Source organism: Euleptes europaea, chromosome 21 (assembly GCF_029931775.1).
Source record: "Euleptes europaea isolate rEulEur1 chromosome 21, rEulEur1.hap1, whole genome shotgun sequence".
In the NCBI taxonomy this organism is placed as follows: domain Eukaryota; kingdom Metazoa; phylum Chordata; class Lepidosauria; order Squamata; family Sphaerodactylidae; genus Euleptes; species Euleptes europaea.
The window spans coordinates 6,092,836-6,118,755 of NC_079332.1; the positions used below are offsets into that span (position 1 = coordinate 6,092,836).

Sequence of the window (25,920 nt, forward strand, 5' to 3'; positions counted from 1 at the left end):
AGGGAAAGCATTCTTGGTTTGTTCCCCGTTGCAGTTTGACTCCTGGCAGAGGACTGTTCTTTTGTCGTCAGATTCTCCCCCTAATCTGCCCTGATGCTCCCTAAATCTTTTCCTGGAATTTTTTTTTTTTAGACCAACGGCTATGGTTCAATGTGCATAGTCAAACAAGGTACCCCAGCCCCGCTGACTGTGGTTACAAAATACACTATCAAAGTGGTGCGGGCTCGTTCGGCACAGCTCGTGGGAGAGTGCGCCCGTTCTTGTGTGGGTGCAGGGGGTTATATCGCGAAGAGCAGCCGTTACAGGAAACCGCCTACTTCTCCCTCCAAAGTTTGGGCCAGGTACAAAGGAAGGAAGGAATTGAGTATCCGAGAGCGAGAAAAGGAATCAAGGAGTATTTCAGTTCTTTAAAAAGAGGAAAGGAAAGCAACAACCCCAGTTCCAAGTGGGAGACTGATTAGTCTGTGAAGAAGGGGCAGCTCTTTCTCCACACTAGCACCAACCCTCTCCCCCAAAAAAACTCCAAAAATGGACAGTTGGGTTTGCAAGAAAGGACCGGGCACGAGATGAGGTTCACGATGATGTGCGCATTAAAGATTGCTCCCTTGTTATAATCCATGGCACTTCTGCAAGATGGAGAGATCCACTTTTCTCAGGTGGCCCGATGAAGCAGATTGCCTCTTCTATGAATGAAACAGGCCAGGGAGAAAGAGGAGGAGGAGGCGAACATGTTTGCAAACTATTTCCTGGCTGGATGGTGGCAACGCTGGTCCCATACACCGAAGGCCGGCCCAGATCTACTGCACACGTTTATTCGTCACCCACACACACACCACTAAACTCAGCCTTAGTCTTCAGCAAGCTTTCCTCCAGGTTTCTTCCAAAAACGAACATGTCCCAGGCAAGAGGATGGGCTGGAGAAGCAGGGAAAAGCCACAGAACCAGATTCGGGTCGGGAAGAAAGCAGGGCTGCTCCACAAGGGCAGTACAGGATGGCGGCGGTTGGCACGTTTTATTCCGATTTTACTTAAAAGGTATTTTAGTTTTTAATGCACACCCCCAGAGTCTGGCCGAGGCTGGTTGGTGGCGAGGTATTTGGCTCTCATGCTGGAGGTGTACTGGAGGAAGACAAGAAAGAAGAAAACAAAAAAAGAAGGAAGAACATTAAATTCAGGGAGAGTGACAACAAACCTAGAAAAGTTGGATTTCAGCAGGCTCCACAAAATTAATGCACTTGGTTAGGGGGAATGGCAGAACTTCCAGCTGCAGAAAAGGGCTGGCAGAAGAATTTCCACAGGGTAAATCACCAGCTTGCTAGTCCTCCGCTACGCTACAGAACTTAAACCTGGGCTAACAGTCATCCCAGTCCCACCGCTGCAATTGCAAGCTTGGCATCCACGGGAGCGTTTCCATGGTGGGAAGAATTTCCATCCGTGGAGCACGACTTTCTTGCCTCTCCTGTCCCGCCGTAGCCCCAAAAGCCCCCTGAAATGCTGTTCTGGGGGGGGGTTACCATGACCCCCCGGTACAGACTCTGGGGGTCATTTTGGATTTCAGCGGGAAGGGGAAGACAAGAGACTCGTGCTTCATGGACAGGAGTCTTTCCAACCATGCTCCTGTGGCTACAAGCCACTGTTCTGCAGGGTCGGGAGACAGGATTTCCACACACACCCTTTGCAAACTACAACTCTCAGGATTTCTTGCAGGGGAAATCTTGACAGTCAAAGAGTGGACAGAAACCTGCAGTGTTAAAAAAATAACACCACTCCAATACAAAACATTGATCACATTCAAACCAAGTACACCCTCTACTCACAGAGGGAAAAGAATACAGGTATACACATGTCCAATGAAGACTTCTTTTTCCATAGATCGCTCCCCTCAATCATACAATGGAAGAGGAAAACAGAGAGGGAGGGGAGAAGAAATCTGTTATGCAGAAGACACACAGAAATACACAGCAAACACTGCAAAAGCAGTGCAGAAAACCCCAGAACTGTGTAAATGAGTCACCCAGTTCCTTAGAATCTGCAGGAAGAGGGGCAAGCTGAGAAAGAAGAACTTGGGAGGAAATCCTGCTTTTCTATAATCTAAAAGGAGACTTTGGGCTTGAGAAGAGGCTGGTTGTGAGCTGATGGAGCTATTTCAGATGTCGGTAAAGTTGTGGAGTTGTTTTTATTTTTGTTGTTCTTCACTGCTTTAGAGCAAGTGCCACACAAAACTCTGAGTGTTAATGTTTTGTGGCTATTTGAACACAATAGTAAATTGCAGCCCTGGAAAACACCAAAAAGACTACAACCATTGCAGATAATTCTCAAACAGCTGGGAGGGGGAATATTAAAAACTCAACCAAAAAGTCAAGGGTGGAACTGGGTACAGATCCCCTGCAGACCCATCTGAGAGATCCATTTGGCTTCACCTAGTTTTTATTCTGGGTTTACGGTTTAACTCTGCAGCAGCGATCAATCCCACTTCATCTGCCGATATCCTATCGAGCTGGAATACATAGCTAACGATTGGTGCTTCTCTCACTAAAGACAGCCCTCTCTTCAAATCCTGATTGCCTGGAGTACCTCTTTAGACTTCAGTTCAGGAAGTTGTGGCAACTGCCTAATGAGAATCACATCTGCTTCACTGGAAAGACAGATGTTCCTCCGAGACCGAGCCAATTCCAGAGGACTGGCGATTCCAGAGGACACTGCTAGTAAAATGCTGGTTTCATCCCATCAAAATCTGTTCTCAAGGTCGCTGCTGTTACTCCAGTGGTACCATGCAGAGCAACAGCCAACAGAGAGGCGATTAAAAAACATGCAAGGTCGACTGTAATGGAATATAAAGTAGTGCTCCCAGGTGTTTTTACAAGGCCGTAACATGCGACTGTACCGCAGAGGGTATGTACACAAGTTTAAAGCAAGTTAAGACAGGCGTTCCAGCGAATTAACTTTCTATTCACATCCCAGGATGAATTTACAAACTGGGCAAAAGACAAGCACTTCGGAAGGGCTACAGATCACACGGCGCTTCAGTTTTGAAGCTGCTGGCTCAGCATTCAACACATGCCTGTATACAGGTGTCTCCGTCGGTGAGGTCTCTTGGACAACCTGGCTGGTTTTTCCTAAGTGCATTAGAAGATTATGAATACCTTTTGTTAAACTCCTCTTGGTAGTGCTGTTACCATCAAGGAAGACTTGTGTTCGTCCCTCGTCTAACAATGATCTCAGTTACCCTGAAGCTTGAACACAGCCCCTGGTTAACAGTTTTAATCCTATTCTTCGAAGAAATTTATGGTGGTGCCCTGACCTGGATGGCCCAGGCTAGCCTGATCTTGTCAGATCTCAGAAGCTAAGCAGGGTCAGCCCTGGTTAGTATTTGGATGGGAGACCACCAAGGAATACTAGGGTTGCTGTGCAGAGGAAGGCACTGGCAAACCACCTCTGTTAGTCTCTTGCCTTGAAAACCCAATAAGGGGTCGCCATAAGTCGGCTGCGACTTGACGGCACTTTACACACACACCTTTATGTCCTCACAAGTCGCTTACGGCTAAGCGTGAGTGACTTACCCACGGCGGCATCCTAGGCAGATCCTACACCCTTCTAAGCAACGTGAATCAAATGGACTTGGAACAGCATAAACTCTGCCTAGGACTGCTCTGCCAAAAGTCATTCAACGATTCTTGAGTAAAACTACTTTTGAGCAAATCTACAAACCAAAGATTGCTCTGAATTATCTGGGCACCTCAAGAATGGGACTGTATCATTTGGGATGGGCAAAGCAGGAAGATCCATGCATGAATGGTACTGCACGTTTCATTGTAAAAATGGGATCTCCCCACCTTGGGGAAAAGACAGCAGTATACGCCAAAGTAAAAGTAATGCATGAGCCTTAATTATGAGTTCCGTGAGCACTGTTAATACCTTTCCCAAAGAGATTATTGCATTTAATTTCCTTTAATTTCCTTTCCAACACGATGGCTTATTGAGTGCTCAGTGACTGGACTTATACTAGAGACAAAATATTCCTTTTCCAGGTTTCCTCAAGCAGGAGCTAGCCTGCTTGATTGTTTAAGCATGTGGTTTAATACTGTGGTTAGTTGTTTACTATTGTGGCAACGTAGACATACAGCAAACCTTACCTGTGCTGTCACGATGGAGGGCTCTCAGATGAAGAGTTTGCTAGATAATTTTACGGAATTTGCTGTCCACCATATTTTCTACTTTTCATAACCGGGGCAAACTACAGAACACAAATTGTTCTGTGATTCTGGTGTGGGGGGGGGGAAGACCCTGTTACCCTTTCCTTCGTTGGTGGGAAACGAGCTGAGCAGGGGGACGGGGAACTTAGAGGGACAAACCCTGGCAAGGGAAGCATCACGTGGGCATGCCCCCACCCCACTCACTTTTGATGCACACCCGCATCCTACTGGTCCCTCCAGCTTCCTGAGGGTGCTTTATCTCGGGCCGGAAGAAGAATCACAGAACCACACAAAACACCTAGTTCGACTGCAAGGGAAGTCAGAGCATCCATCCCACAGAGCAATTGTAAGCATGTGACACCGAACCCCCTATTTCAGCAGTATTTGACCAAACATATCATTTTAAACAGGAGTAGGCAGCGCCCACGGCCCCCCAGGTTTGAAAACTGTTTGCCTGTGCTTACTCAATCTAATTTGCAGGCTATACATCTACAGCAATGGTATGTAATCGCGGCAAATGCTTTCAAATGCACTTTTGGCTATAATCAAGATTTAAGTTGGGAGGGGGGAAAGAACTTAAATATTCCCAGCACTGAAAATCAAAATGGCACCCCTGATATTTACACTATTTTAAAATAGATCCAGGAGTACTCCTGGGCCATAACTCTGTCCAATTGCACCCCAGGAAAAAAAAAGAATTCCTGAAATACAAAATTTGTAATGCAGAACATTAACACAACAAGGCAGATGGACACCAGTGTTGATACCCACAGAGACAAAGTAACACTGCATCACGTCCTGGTTTATCCAGGAAGGCTGGCTGGTGCAGGGCGGCTGACGAGAGAGGGAAATGCAGCGGCATTCTGCAGAGCGCGAGCGACATGCAGTTAACAAAGCACACGGCGTAGATTCTCTCACTCATGCTCTCGAGGGAGTGCGCCGAGACCAGGCTGTTCCTTCTGCAAATCAAGCCCCGATTCTCAAGGGACCCCCCCCCAAAAAAAGCACCCATCGAAGCAGAGCAAGACAATGACGAGGAGGCGGGAAGGACACAAACCAGGCAGTGGCACAAAAGAGAGAGAGAGAGAGAGAGAGAGAGAGAGAGAGAGAGAGAGAGAGAGAGAGAGAGAGAAAGAAAGAAAGAAAGAAAGAAATGGGAGCCAGGACAGGATGGCAGCACGAAAGCACCGGCAGGAACGGGCGAGGTGGACACAAACAGGTCTCGAGGAACGGGGTGCGGACTGTGGACCGCTATCCATCCAAGCAAGACAGGTGGACCTTGCGCTGCAGTCGGTGCCGGCTTGTCGCTCCCAAAGGTGCTTGTTTATTTTCAGGGAGAGAAGAGGCAACACAGGGATTGCTAGCTCTGGGGCGTAAACTTCCCACCTGAGGGAAGGCAAAGGAAGCTTGGCAACCTACCGATTGGCTAGACAATCTCCTGCCTTAGAGGAAAATTTGGAAAGTAAGCTTGGCTCCATTTCAGATATCTCGGCGGCATCCGAGTTTGAGGATGCTCTTTAAATAAGGAGAGGAGACCTCTCTGAGTTACAAAACCGCCGCAGTGCCGGTTTGATCTTTGGACTGCCACAACGACCACAGGAAGCGTCGCCAAGGAAAAGGTGCTGAGGTCGCTCCGTCGCTCGGTGCCGGGGCAAGCCAGGCTAGCTAGCATCGGCCCTGGGCAGGAATGGGATGGGGGTCGGAAAGTGCAGGAAGAAGGAACGTGAAGACTTTTGGCAGTGGCCTGGGGAAGAAGTAAGTGCAGGGACAGCAAAGGACGGTGAGGCTGGGAGGGGTTCAGCGGGAAGGACCTTTAGTTTCAGTACCTGTTTTGATTTTGCGGGCGCTGTTACCAGTACGTCCGAGCACTGTCCGAGGGCTTAAACTGCCAGCTCGTATGGCTGCTACTGTCCAGGGCAGCCAAATACAACTGTGATGAGGCAGGAAAAGAAAGAGAGAGACAGACAGAGGGAGAGAGAGAAAAAGAGAGAGCGCAGCCTCAACGTGCGTGAAAAACACACAGTGCAAGCGAGTGACGACGCTGTGGTGCACTAGGCCGATGACAGGGGAAGGTCTCTACCACCCTAGAGGGGACGGAACTAGGGAGCAAAGAGACGGGAACGAGGGGAGGAATGGCTGGAGAGGGGTGAAGGACAAAAAGACAGATACAATGAAGCAGAAAGACTCCAGGTCAAACTGTGCCTTGCTCCCCACAGTATGAGGGACAAATCTGATCTGCCCGGGCACCTCCCGGTTGCCAAGCTCTTACCATTCAACTGAGCCCCACCCCCCTTGAAAAAAGGGTGCGGATCTGAACCTCCCTTCCAATGGATGGCTGCCTCCTATTTTTATCTGGCTTTGGGAAAGTAACCCGAATCTACCGGGAAGAGAAGTGGCTTTGGTGCGCCGTTAAGTCAAGCCTTCGCTGAACGAGGCCTTTTGGGCCGCATGACTTGGAATGAGGGCTCGATCCACACGGGTTTTGCCTCTGTGGCATCTGCATGTCACAGATTAGTCGCTTCTGACATGCGCCAGAATAGTCTCCCCTTGCATTTTTCTGTCCAACCACAAATGGTGGCGACATCTCCAAATCCACCTCTTCTACAAACTGTAGCTATATTTCTGGCCTGCTTAGGTTAATATCCTTTTCCTAAGGTCTGCTGGGGAAGTGTTATTCGTTTATTTAGATACGTATATCCCGCTTTTCTCCCCCAATGGGGACTGAAAGCGGCTTGCAGTGCCATTCTCCCCTCCTTCACTTTATCCTCACGACCACCACCCCTGTGAAGTAGGTTAGGCTGAGAGAGGAGTAACTGCCCATTGAGATTCCATAGCAGAATGGGAATTCGAACCCGGGTCTTTCGAACCCTAGTTAAGCACTCCAGTGCACGGGCTGTGAAATCTCTCTATAGGTCTTGCTACAGCAGGCCGAGCACACTCCGTCCATCCAACATCTTCCCTTACAATGCGGTGCTCGCGTCACCGGTTTCCATTTCCCCATCTCCCTTGCTCCAAACCCAGATGTGGAATTAGGGCCACCGACTCTCTCCCCCAACTCTTGGAGAATGAAGACCCCCCCCTTTTACAAACAGCAGCTTTATGGAAGGGAACTACAGTGGAGCAGGATTCAGTCACAAAAGATGAACGGTGTATCGTGATGTGCTAAAAGGGGAAAGCAACTTTGTGCCCCCCACCCCACCGCCCAAATCAGAACTGCGATGATTTCAGACATCGTGCCGAAGAATGCGCCTGCATTTCCTCTGGAAAGCCAACACTGCACCTGAGAAAGCCTGCTGAAGTTAAAAGCAAAAAATTTGGGGGGGGGGGGCAAGGACACAGCAAAAAACAAAACAAAACAAAATCCTGAAATTCTCTTCTAAGAACTGGTCGAAGTAATAAACAAGGACCGGCAGCAAGGGTTAAGACAAATCTGCGTATCTTTTTGTGAGGGCGAGGAGGGTGGTTTCATGAATCTGGTCTGGGCATCTTAACAGTACCTTTTTACAAAAAAATTATTATATTGAAAATTTATATCTTGCCTTCTTCTATAGTCAGGGTGACTTACAGCACATTGCCAGCTGGGTACTAAGAGCCCAATTATAAACAGATTTACCTCCTTCTCATTCTGCTGAAGTCAACAGGCTTAGAGGGGGCGTTTAGGACAGCACTTTAAAGCACCATCCACTCACCACCAAGCAGGGTCGCCTATTGCATGGTAGTATAAAATTGGAACCAAAGAGCCTAGCAGTAAATAAAACAAACCAGCGCCCGAAACAGTTTGTGGGCTAATCGAAACTTTCCATTAAAGGTATTTTCTACTAGACAGAAGGGGGGGGGGGAACTCCCAAGAAATTCAAGGTACAAATATCAAAACACAAGAAGGACTTCTCCCTAAAAACACAGAATATGACCGGAAGGCAGATTTTGGAGAAGGATTCAGTGTTCATGTCCAAACATGCCTGCAACCTCAGGAGGCGGGTCTTACAAACCGGCAGATTGGCTGATGGTGTGCGTCACTCGCGGAATTCTGCCAACAGATGGAACACGGAAATTGTGCAGAGATAAAAAGCGGCGTGCACTTACTTTCCTTCTTGAAATGGTACCCTGGACATGTGCCCAGAAGATGTGTGTGAAGTAGATCCTGCCTTTGACTCTCTTTTTAAAAAAACACCACGAGCTGACTACACATTTCTGGAAATATCTGCCTTACCCTTCCAAAGCAGTAAATATAGACTTACGGAGGGAGGTGGGGACTCCCGGCCAATCAACGGGGTGTTCTCACAGCGAGGGTTCTGGAAATTTGCATTTTGGCTCCTGGAGAGGGGAAAAAATACAGTGTGAAATGGCGCTTTTTAAAATAAACAGGGCAATGACTTCGGAAGAGTCACAAAGTTGTTAATATACATTCACTGGCAACATGGTAAATGTCCCAGATCTGCACTGCCCCTCATACAAGATGGGTGTTACATAAGCGTCAAAATAACAGTAACCAAACAACAAAATAAAATTAGCCCACCCCACAAATGGCACTGAAATAGTCTCGCACTGTTCCAAGAACGCAACTCTTTTCTCTTTTTGCTTTGTGGTCCATGCTATTTAAACATAAAAATGAAGGCACTGGGAGAGTCTACGTAGCCCCAATACGGTCTATTCCAGTTGGCAACAACTCTCGATCATTTCAAGGTCTCATTTCTCAGGGGGAAAAAGTTGTAAACAGCCACACTGGCTCATGCAAAGTCCAGAACAAGAACTAAAAATCCACATAAAACACCGCACAAGATTTTTGAGCTCAGCAGAACTCTTTGTCAGGCTAGATGTTACAAAAAATTTTGAAAATGAAGGAGGGGGAAAAAGGAGATTTTCCAGGTCAAGATCTTAAGATCCTATCTTGTAAGCCTTTGGTGATAGACGCTGACAGGATCACAGATTAACCAATGTAGATGCTAAGATTACAGCCCTTGCATTCTGGGAAGAAGCAAATGATCATGTCATTTGGGGAAAAAATGCTGTCCAGCTAAATGACACTCAAAACCTGACTTTCGACTTGTTTCTACTTTCTCCGCCCTGCTACCAGAAATCCTTTTGATTGGAGATGCCCCAGGATCCAAAGCCCGCGCTGCAAAGCATGTGCTCTGCTCCCACGCCCCATCTACTCACATGTACTCCGTGACGGGAGCGTTGCTGACTGTGTGCGCCGCTGCCGGGATGCTGGTCTCACTGCCGTAGCTGCTCCCGCAACTGTAAAGGCTGGGCATGTGCACCCGGTACAGGTTGTCGTGGGTCTGCCGGTTCCCTTGAGCTGTCGACTCGTCCTCCCCGTCGTCCTCCGAACCCCTGCGAGGGAAGGGGAGCGTGTGCGAGAGTGAATTAAAAGTTTCTCTCGAGATGTTCCGGGGCTGCTCCAAAGGCGAGAAAGCCGAGCGTGTGGGCTTTCCTCTCTTTCCAGCCTCCCCCACAAACACACAGCTGAATAGTTGGGCGGGGAAATTCGGTATGGCAACGGAGCACGTCCCACGTGCGGGCCAGCTTTTCCCCAGGAAGCAGAGTGACTCAGCCCTCCCACAACCTCCATCTGGGCTCTTCAAGCTCGCTGCATTTCCCAGCGCCGCGCTTCCCACGGAGCTTGCCAGAATGACACACAACTAACACCGGGGAGCGCACATTAAAAAAGGCTTCTTTCCAGAGCTTTTGAAAACATAATTGAACCTACACATAACCTGCATTCTCGGGCTGGTCGTATCGAAACAGCGCTTTCTGGAAGCGGGTGCTTTCTGCCACTTCCACTGGTTTGCAGAAACTAGCAAAATATGCTGGAAGGCCAATCCCAGCAGATTTGGCTCAAAGTGCACACCGCGGCAATTTTCCATACCACGTAAGTTTGCCACCCTGCGCTACACCTCGCAGGGTGTCTGTTGTGGGGAGGGGAAGGGAAAGGTGATTGTAAGCCGGTTTGATTCTGGCTTAAGTGGTAGAGAAAGCCAGCATATAAAAACCAACTCTTCTTCTTCTTCTACAGCACAATCTCCTGATCTGGGGGCAGCGGATATTAAGGTGTGTGTGAGAAAGGAGGGAAGCATCCACTTTTGATCCTTTTACCTGCTTCCCAAGTGTTATTAGCCATTGTTGAACATTCCCAGGGGCTTTTTACAGCTTCAAAAAACCATTAATTAAAACAGAAGAAGAAGAAGAGTTGGTTCTTATATGGCTATTTTCTCTACCTTTTAAGGAGAATCAAACAAGCTTACAATCACTTTTTTTTTTTAACCCAGTGGACGCTCTCCTTCTGCCCCAACAGCCTGCACACAGTGGCAAAAGAAGAGGAGTTGGTTTTTATATGCCGACTTTCTCTACCATTTAAGGGAAAATCAAACAGGCTTACAATCACCTTCCCTTCCTCTCCCCACAACAGACACCTTGTGAGGCAGGTGAGGCAGAGAGCTTGAAGAGAACCGTGACTAGCCCAAGGTCACCCAGCAGGCTTCGTGTGGAGGAGTGGGGAAACCAACCCGATTCACCTGATTTAGAGTCTGCTGCTCATGTGGAGGAGTGGGGAGTCAAACCCGCTTCTCCAGATTAGAGTCCACTGCTCTTAACCACCACACCACTTTGGCTCTCATTTAAATACATTTAACTTCATTTCTGTCCGGCTTTTCTTTCCATCATGGAAGGCCCCCATCTAGGCGCTGATGGGAAACATCTCAGCTTAGCTGTATCGCCTAATTTCCAGACATATCGTGATAACACTGGATGTATCTTGTCCTAGTATCTGCGCTTTTCTGAAAAGCCCAGCTCAGGGATAAGTATAGCACTACAGGCACTTAAAATAATAATAATATATACTCAAAGTGCTCATGCAGATAGTGAACAAAGTGATAAATTAGCACAGGGGTGCCAAAAATAAGGCCCGCGGGCTGGATCCGGCTCCTCGAGAGCTCTTATCTGGCCCGCGAGCCAGTGGAGGCAGCCACCACCTCCAGTCCCGACCTGGGCTGGTGAGGCATGGCCCAGCCCAAGTGACATTTATGTCATATCCGGCCCTTGTAACAAATGAGTTTGACACCCCTGGGTTAGCAAGTGCTGCTACAACCACACAGAAGTAGTAGAGATTGCATTTCAACAGTGAATCACAGAATCACAGAGTTGGAAGAGGCCATACAGGCCATCGATACGCCCCATTTCCACTTAAAAAAAATTCTCCATAGTGTCAACATTTCCAGGCATTTTACATCTCCAGCGATGCGCAAGGTGGGCTCAGAGTGCAGGACCCCAGCCTTCCTGTACCTACCTCTTCTGCTGCCATGTGTGGGGGACGCTGCATATGATGGAACTGAACATCAGGGCCGTGACAAAGGAAAAGAGCACCAGGTAGATCAGCCCTTCCACGCCGTCGTAGCAGAAGCCCGTCAGCGCTTGGACGTAATCCTAAAGAGAGAGGTCACAGTAGGTATTCGAACCCGGGGTTACCAGATCCTAGGCCAGCACTCTTAACCGCTACACTGTGCTGGCTCTCGGGAACGAAACACCAGTCGCTACCAAACAAACTCTGAGGCCAAAGAGACAGGAAGGAGCACACACAAGCATGGACGTTTGGCCTTCGCTCTGAAGTAAAAGGGACAAAGGACCTCAATTAATAAGATCCTCAATTAATAAGATCCTATGGGGCATGCAGGGCATTTAAACACCCACACATTTTGTACAAGTTGTCCTCTTTCTTTGCACTACTAGGCAAACTCAAAGCTGAATAGAGATACCCCCCTTCCCATTTCCCCATAAGTCAGAGCAGCAGTTCCAAGCAAAGCCTCCTTGTGCAGGATTGCTACCCTCCCACAATCACGACAATGCAGCCATTAGTGCTTCAAAACACACGTATCTAACGAAGGGAGCTTTGACTCTTGAAAGCTCACGCTATGAAAATCTTGCCAGGCCCCACTGGATTCATATCTAGCTGTTCGGTGCATCGGCGGCACTCACCAGATGCAGGCTCCGGCAGTCCACCAGGGCAGTCAGGTGCTGCAGGTTGATTTCCGTGGAGTTCAGGACCTCCTGCACCCGGTTAAGATATTCCTGCGGGCAAAGGCGTTGGGGATGGCGGTTGAGAACACCGTTGCGGCTGCTGGACTTGCAAAGGCCAGCAGACAGAAAGCAGCAATATTCTAAATACACACACACTCATCCAGATTTACCTATTGGAAGAGTTGCAATGTCTAGCATGCAAAGGAACCAAGAAGACCACCCAGCAGGGGGCGGGCAAGTGGCCAGCTAGTTAGGGCTGTAAGGTTAGAGACCTTTCCACTATTTTTCCATACCTCTCATCTGTTCTAGACTGATATTCATAGGGGGACAATTTCCTCCTTCTTCTCAGAAGTCATTCCACCCTCTCTCTCCCTCCTTAGCTAGATAGACAGCTAGAGGCCCTGTCTCTCAGCTTCCCTATCCTAAAATGTAGTTCCGTCAATAAAGGCAACTTTATCTTTAATCAGTGAGACCGACCCTTCGTTGCGTACTTACATACTCTGCCAACATTACCTTGGAGGCGGGGTACTCCCGGATGGCCGACTTCATTAGCTCCAGCACGTCGTCTTGCATTTCCACCAGGGCTTTGTGGCTTCCTGACAGTTTCTGCTCGAAACACAAAACGCGCCTTCTCAGTCCTCAGGGGGCCAAGGGAAGCCGGCCCCTCTCTGCAATTACTGAACTGTGAGTTGCAAAGCTACCCTGAATTATTGAGGAACAGTCTGTCCCAGCACAAGCCAGCAGTTGTGCGCACCCTGTTACGTTGAGAATAGTGGGTCCCTGTACTTCTTTCTGGGTTTACAGAGATATACATATGAATCAGTTTGGGAAAAGTCTGGCGAAGTAAGCATGATTAAAAAAGGAGGCGACTTCAACCAGAAGAGATGGATAAAAAGAAAGTTTCTCCTTCTGCCTACTGCTTTTGCCCCTTGGGGCCCCTCCCTCCAGGTTCTCCCCCACTTGCTCCTGTCTCTCACCCGAACTGGTCTCACTTTCCGAAATTTCAGCAGCTTGCTGTGCCTGAAAGCACAGGCCTGCCGATATCGTACAGCCCGGTCCTTTACACGGATTCTAAGCCTTTCTTAATTAGCGCCCCCCTTGTTTCTTCCCATCCCAGACACTGATCAATCTTGCTTAAAGCATTGTCTTGAAAGGAGATGAGGTCATAGTCTGAGACTGTACAGCCGCACGCCGCGGAAGAGAACGGCGGTCCGGCCTCCGTCAGTCACTCTCATTGAAGCCCACGTCCTTTCTTTATTAGAAGATTAAACACAGAAATACTAAAAATATTCCCGATGTCTAGAAGCCAGTCTTGTGACTTGCTGCTCAGATTTCCAGTCACGCTGAAGGAAAGCGTAATGAGCAGGAAGTGTGCGTGAGCAGGGGGCACGACGTCACTCACCTGCTGGAAAGGGTTGGGGTGGCCAGCACTGCAGGAAAGGTAATAGTTCAGGGTATCTGCAAAAAGAAAAGACAAAAGAAGAGGTATCGATCAAAACATTAGCATCTGGCTCCGGTTACACCATTTTATGCCTGTAATACCTGAAGGTCTTCCTTTGCGAGGAGGGTTGTATGGCCACACAGACAACCAGAGAGCCAGCGTGGCATACTGGTTAAGAGCGGTGGTATGGAGAGGTGTACTCTGATCTGGAGAACCGGGTTTGATTCCCCACTCCTCCACTTGAGCGGCGGAGGCTAATCTGGTGAACCAGGTTGGTTCTCCCCACTCCTCCACACAAAGCCAGCTGGGTGACCCTGGGCTAGGCACAACCCTCTTAGAGCTCTCTCAGCCTCACCTACCTCACCAGGTGTCTGTTGTGGGGAGAGAAAGGGAAGGAGATTGTAAGCCGCTTTGGGAAGGCAATCCCAACAGAATACAGCAGAAGCTCGGCTTGCGTTCCTCTGTACCAAATGAGAAAATGAGGATCTTGTTGGGATGCTTTAGTTTGTTATAAACTAAGCTTGTTTTATGCCCCAGGAGTGATCAATAAGATGAGGAAAGATTGGTAATGCTATATCATGGTTAGCGTGGAATCACACGACTACTTTAAGAATTCCACGCTGGGGAGTTCAAACCGCCTCGTTATGGCGTAATTTTTTTTTAAAAAAAAGGTGGGTCAGGTGTCAATGAATGTTAATGCATTAACTCGACAGGCAGAGGTAATTGCAATTTAAAATGATGGTTTTGCTGTAAGCAACCAGGAGAGCATGGAGCCGCAGGCTCAAAAGGGTTTGATGTTAATCCAGCTGGAACTAGGATATGCTTCGTTGAGGGACTGGAGCATGAAAGGTCAAGACTTCAAGGAAATCTCTTTGATTTTTTCTTTACCTTTCAAAAGCTCATGGGAAAGCAGCAATCGCTGCCAAGATGGGCTTCAATAGAAGTGGTAGCTAGCCCAGTGTTCTTAAGATACTGTCAATAATCAAAAATATCTCTGCATCTACAAGAGCGTGGTTAAACCTCTTTTATGTCAACAGCAGACTTGCACTTGGAGGCATATGATTTTGTAGCAGAAGCGCCTTTTCTTCTATTGTAACTCTTTGTACGGCTTCAGGAAAGAAGTCAAGGCCTTACAATGTCCTTCCTTTAATTTATTCGTTCATTTTCAGAGAACACACCCCCTTCAGCTTCCACGTCTTGCAGTAACAAAGACAGGACCGAGGGAAAGGTGTGGGCACCTGTGGAAAAGGCGCTGGGTAAGGAGGGAAAATGCCGTGTGCTTTGCTAAGTTCTGGAACTTTCCGTAGCTGACCGGCACATGCGCAGTGACCATGTGGGGACTGCAGAGAGACCAAGAAAACAAATCTCAAAATGCTAAGCAGCCCCTGGTGGAGGCAAAAGGGCCTCCTGCTCTCTTCTGAAGCATCTCCTCACTTCAGCAAAGTGGAGGAAAGTAAGAATTGGCTCCCCGCTTTGAGGAAGAAGCAAATGGACACAAGGAAAAACACAGGAGTGGCGCTACGACACCCAAGGTCCCAGCACTCCGGATCACTGAGCTCCCTGCTATGGATATACAACAAGAAGTATGGGAATTGGGTCAAAGCGAGTCTTTGCAGCCTCGCAGTGGAACTCGCACGATCCCTGCGAGTCGTAAGTTCCACGGTTTGCCCTGCCGTTTCTGCCACCTATAACATAGACAAGTGGGAACTGGATGGCGACGAGGTGCACATCCATCTCCCATTCAAATTGGCAGCGTTTGAAGGGACACGTCTTTGCCGCTTTGAAAAGACTAGCCTCAGCTACGTCGCCTGCTCCGGTCACAAAAGAAGGCGATGGTTCCTGCGAGGAAGAACAAATCTCAAGCCGCTACCGAGAGCCAATCGTTTGAGAGAAGCGTCTCCCATTTCATCAGCCAAAACAGGCTATTCCTCGACTGGCTCTGGAAGAGCCAGGAAAATCAATAATTCAGAGCAACCACAAAACACATTCAAAAGCTAGGCTGTGTGAGCCTCTCAACTGCCTGTGAGGGTGGGGGGAGGAGGAGGAAATGGCACACTGACAGCTCTGGGAATTGAAATGCATAGCACAAGGGCCGATGGTGGTGGCACGTAACACCCCAGTGCGCCTCAATCCACACCTGGGGAAAGTCCCCCCACCTAACAACAGAATTCAATCTACACAGCTTGTCCCAGGTTCAATCACCAAGAATACTGCTCTGAGCTCGGCTTGCTGGGAATGAGGGCGGGCTATACATGCAATAAATAATAATAATAATAGCCAGAGTGGTGTAGTGGTTAAGAGTGAACTGGATTAGTTTCCCCATTCCTATACAAAGAGCCAGCTGGGTGACCTTGGGCTAGTCACAGCTCTCTCAGCCCCACCTACCCCACAGGGTGCCTGTTGTGGGGAGGGGAAAGGGAAGGTGATTGTAAAGCCAGTTTGACTCTTCCTTAAGTGGTAGAGAAAAGTCAGCATATAAAAACCAGCTCTAATAATAATAATAATAGTAGTAGTAATTATTATTATTATTATTATACTGGGTAGCTATTGAGCTCTGCAATGTTGCTGACCTCAAGAGTGAGCGAGCGAGAGCCCCACCCCCCATATTCTCTCCCTACCTTCACCCATCATAGAAAGAACTCACTTTCCAATCCAGGTCTTCCACCCAGTTACACAGACAGGAGCCTGATAGGGCATAATCATTATCCTGCTTTACTAAATTGTTTGCTAATAAAAAAATAACCAGTGCAAAAAAACAAACAAACGTGAGACTAGGCAAACGGCCTCCTGCCTTGAAAACAAACGTCTCGGCTGCATTTGGGCTTCTCCAAGCGGCGTGAGATGATTATCCCATCAGCGTTCAACTCTATTTGGCTTCATCTGAGCTAATGAATTCTGGATGAGCCGGGCATATAAATAACCAAGCTCTCAACACGCCAAAGGCCTTCATTTCCTTCCACTGCCCCAGTATTTTTGCCCTCCACCACAGCATGCCTAAAAATGAAAAACGAAAGATGCTAATCTCAAAACTGACACTTAATCGGATGATCTGATGTGCCCTTTGTTCTGCTGAAGATACAAAAAATGCCGCGATCGTGCGTGCGCTGTGCGCCGTCCAGTTGCTCCTGACCTATGGCGGCCCTCTGAATTAATGACCTCTCGCACATGCTAGTGTTGATCAGGCCTTGCAAACTGAAAGCTGTGGTTTACCACGAAATTATGTTTAAAGTGTTCTTTTTAAACTCCTCTGCACTGTCCCAGCACACTTATGATGCTGGAAGAAAGGGCCCCTCTACGTTAGCTTGGTTACAAGGTGATGAAGACCAACAGAGAAGAAAATTCAGCTCAATGGGATTTAAAAAAAAAAACCAAGGCAGTTTGTTAAAAATTTAAGTATCGTATTGGAAAAGTTATATATCTGAAATGTTCTAGCACGTGCTTGCCCGTCGAGCCACTTTCTCAAATGTGGTGTGTGAAGAGGCCTGCAGAGGACCTTTCTAGAGAAAATCCAATACTGTAATGCAGAGGTCCCCAACGTTGTGCGCGTGGGCATCACAGTACCCGCTGACATGTTACCTGGCACCTGCCAAGTGTTTTCAGAAAATGGGTGGGACCAGGTGGGTCTCTTTCCCAGCACAGCCTCTGACTGGCTTCCTAGAGGCACCTGGCTGGCCCCTGCATGAACCGACTGCTGGACTTGATGGGCCTTGGTCTGATCCAGCAGGGCTTTTCTTATGTTCTTATGACTGGCCCTTGAAGATCCAGTTGGCTGCGCAGATTAAAACAATATTGCTTTGGTGGCAGCTGCCATGACAGTGTTGGCTATATTCTGTCTCTCCCTCCTCTTTCCCGATTGTGTTTAAATTTACCCCTCTTCCTTGCTGCACTTGGACTTTCTCTGGGAGAGGCTCCGCCTCCTGCGACAGCCATTTTGGGACTGCGCCCACTACCCTGTACCAGAATTCCAAAGGCACCCACTGGCTCAAAAAGGTTAGAGACCCCTGCCCGGATGCTTTAAAATCATATTCCGGGAAGGGAGAAGGATCTCCAGTTACTAAGAAATGTTGCCATGCGTGTACCCTATCAACCACCACCAGAGATACGAGCCGACTATAAAATTAAGCAGCTAAGCACTGTTGACAAGACCAGGAAGAGACCCTTCAAGGCCCCATTAACAGCCCACACAGCTGTCTCCGGCATACTCAAGGCCCACCGCATCCATCTACTCCCAACCAACACTCCCCACACTGGTATGGAAGCAGTTTTTTCACATGAACTGCTCCCTGCCAAGGCCCAAATTGAAGGCATCATTTATCCACTCCCTCTCTCTGTCTAGGATTAGGCAAAGAGAAACCCAGAGAGAGCACAGGTTCCTTGGGCAAGGTGCTCAATTACCCCTTTGTCATGGATGTGTCAAGAACCTCGGCTACCAAACCTAATAAATTAGCGGGAAGCGTTCTGAGGGTTAGACGCAGCAGGCAGCTCAGTTTATATAAAGACCCTGAGGCGGGAAACCCTCGATTTCGGCACCTGATTGATTACGTCGAGGAACATCTGATAAACTCTGTAGATGAGGAAAAGAAAAGTGAAGTCCCCCCTCCTGCTTTGTACATCTGTATTTAAAGTAGGCAAAGGAATGAGGGTTAGAGGTAGCAGCCATTTAAAATGCATCTTGGGATGAATCTGATCAATTTTAATCAGTGGCATCGCTTAGGAAATAGAGCGGAATGGTGTAGGTACCTTTTGCCATTCGGCAATGTGCAACGGATGATTTTCCAAACAGAAAACAGTCTCTCTGTGAACTGTGGAGAGAACAGAGCACTGGATGCATTGTGAATATTCTTTTTTATGCAGGTAAGTAAGGCATCTAATGCCTGGTGGGAGACTCCTTCTTCTGCATTTGGAGGCGGGGCTCTAAGCTCTAACTTCCTGCCTCTTCTGGTGGGCAGGAATCCCCACTCAGTTTGAGATGAGAAAAAAGGACTGTGTATGCATGGTTAAAAACAGCACATAAGAGAGTATTCATCGACAGAAGCAAGGGGACCAGAAAAAGAGAAGGAACAGCTGGATAAGAGAAAAAGAAACAGGAGAAAGGAAATTTTTGTAACTTCCTCCAAAGTCCTGCACTTCTCACCAGGGCAGCCAATGAACTGAGTGGGGACGCAGATTTCTGTTACATTTTAAAAAATGGATCGTTTGGCACAGAACAGTCACTGAAGAACAGAAAGTGACTGTACTCAGGAGGTCATATCTACATTTCAGAGCTAGGCCTACATTTTCAAGGCTGGGTGGAAACATTTAATTTTTCTCTATCTTACTGTTCCAGTCCATTTAACTGCCAAACTTCAGGCAACAGTAGAGCGCTCACGTGTATGTTTTTAAGTCAGAAAAGCTAGAATTTTGATTTATAAAGCAGAAACGATTCTTGGATTCCCAGGACTATGAAAAGCCAAGCTCGATCTGCAGAAACATAAATCACACTTCTTCCTGCATGAATGGGTTTCTATTCTTTATCTTGTCTTCCTGCCAACCCCACTTTAATCTACCACGAGAGGTCACCGGCTCAGCTGATTTCGACCAGCGTCCTTGTGCATAAGGACTCCCTGCTCCATAAACGACCGCTGGCTCATGGTGGACTTCCTAGGGGAAGGCCCTCTGCTCCTCATCTCTGCCATCCCTTGGCCGAACCCCATCCATCCCCCATTCCTTTTCTCTGCCTCCCCCAGTCCTCAGAATTCAATTTCTTACCGAATGTCTTGAGGGAAGAAGAATTACATATACAATGCACGCTGTATAAATATACATGATTTTCAGGCAAACAATTTTGGTTTTTCTCGGGAGAGGAACTTGGAAGCCGTTCAGATACTTGGACTCAACAGAGCCCATGCAATCCAATACTTCTGCATTTCCAGAGAATTCACCCACTGCCACATTGACAAGGGGACTGCCTTATACAAGCACAACCACAAAAAGGGGTATCGGTCTATCCATACAAAAATTCTTTTGTTTTGGAGAAGCTCTCCCTGTTCCAATAAAAACAGGGGATGGGGGATCCTTACTGGATTTCAGCTTACATAGAATCATAGAGTTGGAAGGACCACCAAGGTCATCTAGTCCAACCTCCTGCACAATGTAGGAAATTCACAACTACCTCCCCCCCACACACCCGCAGTGACCAGAAGATGGCCAAGATGCCCTCCCTCTCGTCATATGCCTAAGGTCACAGAATCAGCATTACTGACAGATGGCCATCTAGCCTCTGCTTAAAAACCTCCAGGGAAGGAAAGCTCACCACCTCCCGAGGAAGCCTGTTCCACTGAGAAGCCGGTCTAGACAGAAACGCTTTTGATTTATTTTCTTTTTTTTATATATAATTTTTTTGTATTGTTTTTCCATACTGATTAAACACAATATTCAACAATCAATGTAAATAAGCATCAAGGTGTAGATTCCAATAAAAGATTGTTGAAAATACATATATATAAATAAAATATGAAACTTCCCCTACACCTCCCTCAATCTTGTCATTTATTTGTAATCACCTTTGTTTAAAATTCTAATCCTATATTATTACAAACATTTATAAGAAATTATTCTTTATTTAATATTACTCATAATCTAAGTAATCACTATTTCTATTATAACAATTTTCTATATTCAAGTAAAGAGAAAAAATAAGAGAAAGAAAAAATAGAAAAAAGCACTATTTTATAATAAAAAAGATGGATTACATAATAGGAATCATTTTTTAACTTCCTTTAAAAATAGGTATCATTATAACTCCTCCATTTCTCCCAGACATCTAATAAGTATCTATTATGTTAATGTCATTAATTATTGTTTTTGTCAAAGCCAAGCCATTAATCAGTCCCTTTTAGTTAAATCCCAAGAAATCTAGACCCTTTGAGCCAGTCTCTTTATCCTGAATTTCCAACATCTTCCTCTTTTTCTCAGTAGCTTTAAACGTCGAAGAGCATCCTTGGAAGTTGTTAGTGCAGTTCCCTCTGCAGAAATTGACGAGTGATAATCAATCTGCTATGTGGTTTCTTCCATCCCTAAGGCGAAGAGAAAGATCTCGGTGTTTCCAGCTTTTCGCCCTTTTAAGTTCTCCCAGTTAACATTGAAGAATTCATCTGGTAGATTAAACAAACAAAAGTCAAAGTCTCTTAAGTTCAAATCCATGGTTGTCAACTGGATTGGTTCAATTTCTTCTTGCAGATGTATATCCTTTGGTTGTCCATTGTGGCTCTCCAGCTCCTTAGCAGAATTTAATTCTTCTTTTGATGGCTTGTCGTTTGGAGAGCTTTCTTCTCTCATCTCTGATCTCAATGTAATAACTTGGTCTTTTATATCCTTGAGATCTTCCAAAATTACATCCAGTTTCTGGTTGAAAAGTTCGTAGATATTGTTTGTCAGAGAGAGTAGTCGATCCATCTGTTTAATCACACTTTCCATGGTTGCTGCTTCTAATAGTTCTGTTGAAATTTAATTGGTAAAGTCCAGACAGGTATATCACTAGTTCCTGTGTTGTGGGTAGTAAAGAAATGTTGCGGGGGGCAGGATATAAAGTCGCAAGCCTGCCATTACTTCCTTTTGCCTAGGAACTTGGAAGATATTTGCCAGTTACACAGTAATGCCACACTTACGGTCCCAAATCCCGTGGTGTTCTCGCGGTAGCAGACGGTAGCAGATGCTTCCGGATAAGACGTGGCTTGAAGACTTGTTTATTCAGAAAAGTGTCTTCCCGGAAATGGAGGGGAATCTCCTCCTCCCTCCCCTTTGCACATCTCAGTCTCTGATTGGTGGCTGTAACGTCATTCAAAGAGTCCTGATTGTTATGTCTACCCACCGATCAATTTGATAAAAATCCTGCCGGTTTATCCAGTGTTTTTAATTTTCAAAGAGTCATTCAAACATCAGATGGGGAGATATGGATTCAATAGGTATTTTTTCGCTCCTTCAAGACTTCCAGATCCAGGTAAAACAAAAGGATTCTTGTAACTTACTCAGATTTTAGAAGAGTAGGCATTCTTGCTTCTGTATTGTTGCTTAGATGGTAATAGATAGGGGAGATCTGAGCCTAATTCCAAAGAGACGTTCGTGACAATGGTTTCCCCTCAGGCCAGTGGGACCTTGTCCAGGATTCTGAGAGTCGTCTGAAGGCTCTCTCAACAAAACTGGGGGTCAAAACCGCACTTAAAAGGCAGCAGGGGTAGTCCTGCTTCCCGGTCCACTATTTAGGATCGGGTAGGGGTGCAGGATTGCACCCCAGATTCGAACGATTCTTGGTTCCCTCAGGAGCCCCCAAGAGACGGGGTGCTCAGATCAGAGTCCCTAGCAGAAGTCTGGTCTCTTTTGATTTATTTTCAACCGGTTGGTTCTGGTACCTTATGACCTAAGCCAGGGGACTCCAATGTGGTGCCCATGGATGCCATGGCGCCCACCGACACCTTTTCTGGCGCCCGCCAACTGTTTTTAGGAAGTGGGTGGGGCCGGGTAGGGCTTCTGCCCAGCAAGGCTTCTGACTGACTACTGGAGATTCGATTGGCTGAGCAGATTTTAAAATGTTGCCTTGGCAGCAGCTGCCACCACAGCAAAAGGATCTGCACTGTGTTACTGAAGTTAAGCCTTGGCAATCATCTTGTGGCTGGCTCTGCCTCCTGCAGGAGCCATTTTGCGGCAGCCATTTTGTTGCTATGTCCGTCATGCCGTGTCAGAATTCCAAATGTGCCCGCAGGCTCACATGAACACATGAAGCTGCCTTATACTGAATCAGATCCTCGGTCCATCAAAGTCAGTATTGTCTACTCAGACCGGCAGCGGCTCTCCAGGGGCTCAGGCAGGGGTCTTTCGCATCACCTACTTGCCTAGTCCCTTTAAGTGGAGATACTGGGGTTTGAACCTGGGACCTTCTGCATGCCAAGCAGATGCTCTACCACTGAGCCGCAGCCCCTCCCCAAAAAGGGGCTCAAAAAGGTCGGGATGTTAGTTTTTTCTCCATATTGTCATTAGAGCATCAATAAGATCACAGGGGCTCTTGCATTTTAGCGAGTCTCTCCGAAACCTTACCAGTAGTGAGAACTGCATGATCCTCCACCACCCTGGAGACATAGGCGTCAGGATTGACACAGAAGTCGCTGGAACCCTACGGGAGAGGAGACGAGGAAGGGATAAAAGGGAAGAAACAACAGTCAAAAACGGTCGTGACATGCTTTACCTTGAGACGTAGAATCACAGAATAGAATCATGGAGTTGGAAGGGACCACCATGGTCATCTAGTCCAACCCCCTGCACAATGCAGGAAATTCACAACTACCTCCCCGCCCCACGCCCCCAGTGACCCCTAATACATGGCCCAGAAGATGGCCCAGATGCCGTCCTTCTCATGAATTGCCTAAGTTCATAGAATCAGCATTGCTGACAGATGGCCATCTAGCCTCTGCTCAAAAACCTCCAGGGAAGGAGAGCTTATCACCTCCCGAGGAAGCCTGTTCCACTGAGGAACCGCTCTGTTAGAAAATTCTTCCTAATGTCTAGACGTCTTGCGGTGTTACTCTTCCCTGATTTCAGAGCCACTCACCACAGCCACGGCTAGCTCCAGACCCAGCGATCCCCAGCTCACAATGAGGGCAAGAACCCCGAGAAGGCATACCCTGCAAGAAGGAGAAGAAACAAGGCATGGTTGGCAGACGGATCAGCTCCAGTTCTAATACCTTAAATCTTCACCGAAGTTTGTAATTCGGAGTTCAAAGCAGTAAGCAAAAGCTGCCCATCAGCTGGTGTTTCTGCAACCAGCAATTTGGGGGAGGAGAGGGAATGGCTGCCCTCAATGTGGTTCTGGCCAAATTGACACTTTTCAGCATGCTTTGTTGAGCTGCGACTTGCTCAGTGAATCTAGACACAGAGGATAAAGCTGTCTCCAAATTGGAGGAATCTGTCTCCAAATTGGACAATTTGAGGGTTATTTTAGCAGGAGTGGATTTTAATATTACATTGGCAGTTGCCAAATTTCTTTACCAGGCAATTAAGATTAAAAAAATATTAATTTCTTTATGGGCTAGTTAGATAGTTACTTTTTTCTTATTTTGATCTCAGTGTGACATTGTTCAGGGCAGAATCGGCCATGTGAACAGTTATCATGAAAGTAAAGGAAGGGCTGCCATAGTCATCGACCACGTTCGTGAAATTCAGATCGGCGCCATATAAAGACCTCTGTGCGGGAAACCTGAAACCGGGCTAGTTGTTAACGAAAACGGTCACTTGGCAGACAAAGAACAGCACCGCAGTTCGTTTTGTCCAGACCCCTTATTCTGAACGAATAAACAAACCTTGCTCACTTACACAGATTCCACCGGGCAAAATGCAGTCAAGAGGACTGCAGAGGAAACTGAAAGCCAACAAGAAGCTCTACAATTGCAGCTGGCCTGTTGCACATACAGAAACCGAACACAAACTTTTGGGTGCTGAACCGCGGTTAGCACAAATCACAGTGTGTCTGAATTGAGCCAATGTGTATGGGTGCTGGGCAAACATAACAAGGCACAGAGTTACCATCCAGAGGGACAATCTAGCATTGGCATTACAACATATGGAAAGTTTTGTCGATGAACATGAATTCTGAACTTGAATTTTTAAAAAGTTTGTGGGGAAAACAACAACCTTCAAGCTATGTCTTTTTTGCTCTCGTGGGTATGCAGATTACTCTCAATTAGCTATAGTGCATAGCCACACTTCTGACCTCAAATCTCTGAACCAGATTTTGAATCTCCCTCATCCCCTCCCCCCAAAAAAAGAACTTAAAAGTCAAAGTCAGATGATGGTGGAAATGAACTTCATCTTGAACGCATGAAGCTGCCTTATACTGAATCAGACCACTGGTCCATCAAGGTCAGTACTGTCTTAGATTGGCAGGGGCTCTCTAGGGTCTCAGGCAGAGGTCTTTCACATCCCTTGCTATATGGTCCTTTCAACAGGAGATGCTGGGGATTGAACCTGGGACATTCTGTGTGCAAAACAGAGGCTCAGTCACTGAGCCACAGGGCCTCCCCGAAAGGAAGGAGGGCTGAGGATGCAAAATACCAGGGGGCCCGGTCATCCATTCAGCTGGATTTGTTTTCATACTATGGTTGGTTTGTGATATGGGTGGGATGACGGTGGCTGAGAAGGAATCTTTTTCTAGGGGCCTAAGGTGGCAGTTGACAGGACTGCATCTTGGGCGGTTAAACAAAGCAAAAGATCTTCCCGCTTCAAAATCCCTCTTTCTCTCTTGCATCAACGAATTATTAGGCACAGCTGCAAGCGTGAAATTCAACTGCCGTGTTTTGTTATCTGTGTTGCTCTATCTTGTGCATATTTATTTTAAGCAAGTCCGCTCCCATATTGAACAGGGCAGGGAATGCAGGACTTCACCCTTAATCGAGGCAGGCGAAAGCTAAACTCCACCAGAGAGCTCTGGCAGATCCTTAAATGTCAAGTTCTAGCCCCATCTTGTGATTTCTCAAGTCATAACAAAAACCAACACATGTAATTGCGTGAAAGATTTCCACTTGTCAAAACAAGGGATTTAATTAGGATAACAATGTGTTGTGCACAATATACTGCCTTAGCGAAACAGAAGCAGTAGACCCAGTAGAGTTTCTGCGGAGAGACATTGATGCTTGGTGGTTTGCCACACCGCCTAACAGCTTCACATTGGAACTTGTTGAGGTCTCTCTCCCTAAAAGCAGAGCCAATCCTGACTCCCCTCTGCTTCAGCAGAATAGGAGGGACTTCAGGAAGTATCACCTTTGCGCCTGCTCTGGGAAACATCTGCCACTATAAGCGTGGAGCTGCCTGATATTTTGAGGAACCTTCCAATATTTTGTGACGGGACCTACCCCTCATAGAACCCATTTGATTGTGGGGACACAGACTGGGGGTCCCTGAGCTGAACTAATTCTGCCGAGCAATTTACCATTTCAATGCCAAGGAATCAAGTTCATGATTGACAAACCATGAAAACCACGGGAGAAAACCTGCTCGTTTCGTTAACTTCCAGGCGTTGTTCCCACCGTCGAGACTCACCCCATCAGAATGGCCTTTGAGTTTCTGATCAGTCCAAACAGCACCAGCAAACAGATCAGGACATGGAACATCAGCAGGCCCAGATATCCCAGCCACCTAGCACCAAAAAAACCCCCCAAAAATACAATCACAACACTAATGGCCTCAAGAGAACGAGGACTAAATTAGCAAGCATGGGATGTAAAGATACAGCTTTCATTTCCTAGAGTAG

The 25,920-nt window shown here is 47.1% G+C and overlaps 1 protein-coding gene across 1 annotated transcript in view; it reads right to left on the reverse strand.

Annotated features, from left to right (window-relative positions):
• Nucleotides 1-972: 972 nt before the first annotated feature.
• Nucleotides 973-25,920, reverse strand: part of TTYH3 (tweety family member 3) — a 59,719-nt gene continuing 34,771 nt past the window's right edge. Inside the window, exons 5-14 of the mRNA XM_056866584.1 lie at nucleotides 25,710-25,805; nucleotides 23,227-23,299; nucleotides 22,716-22,791; nucleotides 13,608-13,663; nucleotides 12,719-12,811; nucleotides 12,164-12,256; nucleotides 11,478-11,614; nucleotides 9,350-9,526; nucleotides 8,431-8,506; nucleotides 973-1,118 (exon numbers count right to left, since the gene is read on the reverse strand). Coding sequence (XP_056722562.1) covers nucleotides 1,047-1,118; nucleotides 8,431-8,506; nucleotides 9,350-9,526; nucleotides 11,478-11,614; nucleotides 12,164-12,256; nucleotides 12,719-12,811; nucleotides 13,608-13,663; nucleotides 22,716-22,791; nucleotides 23,227-23,299; nucleotides 25,710-25,805 — 949 coding nt within the window. The 3' untranslated portion in view covers nucleotides 973-1,046. The remainder of the gene's footprint in view (nucleotides 1,119-8,430; nucleotides 8,507-9,349; nucleotides 9,527-11,477; nucleotides 11,615-12,163; nucleotides 12,257-12,718; nucleotides 12,812-13,607; nucleotides 13,664-22,715; nucleotides 22,792-23,226; nucleotides 23,300-25,709; nucleotides 25,806-25,920) is intronic.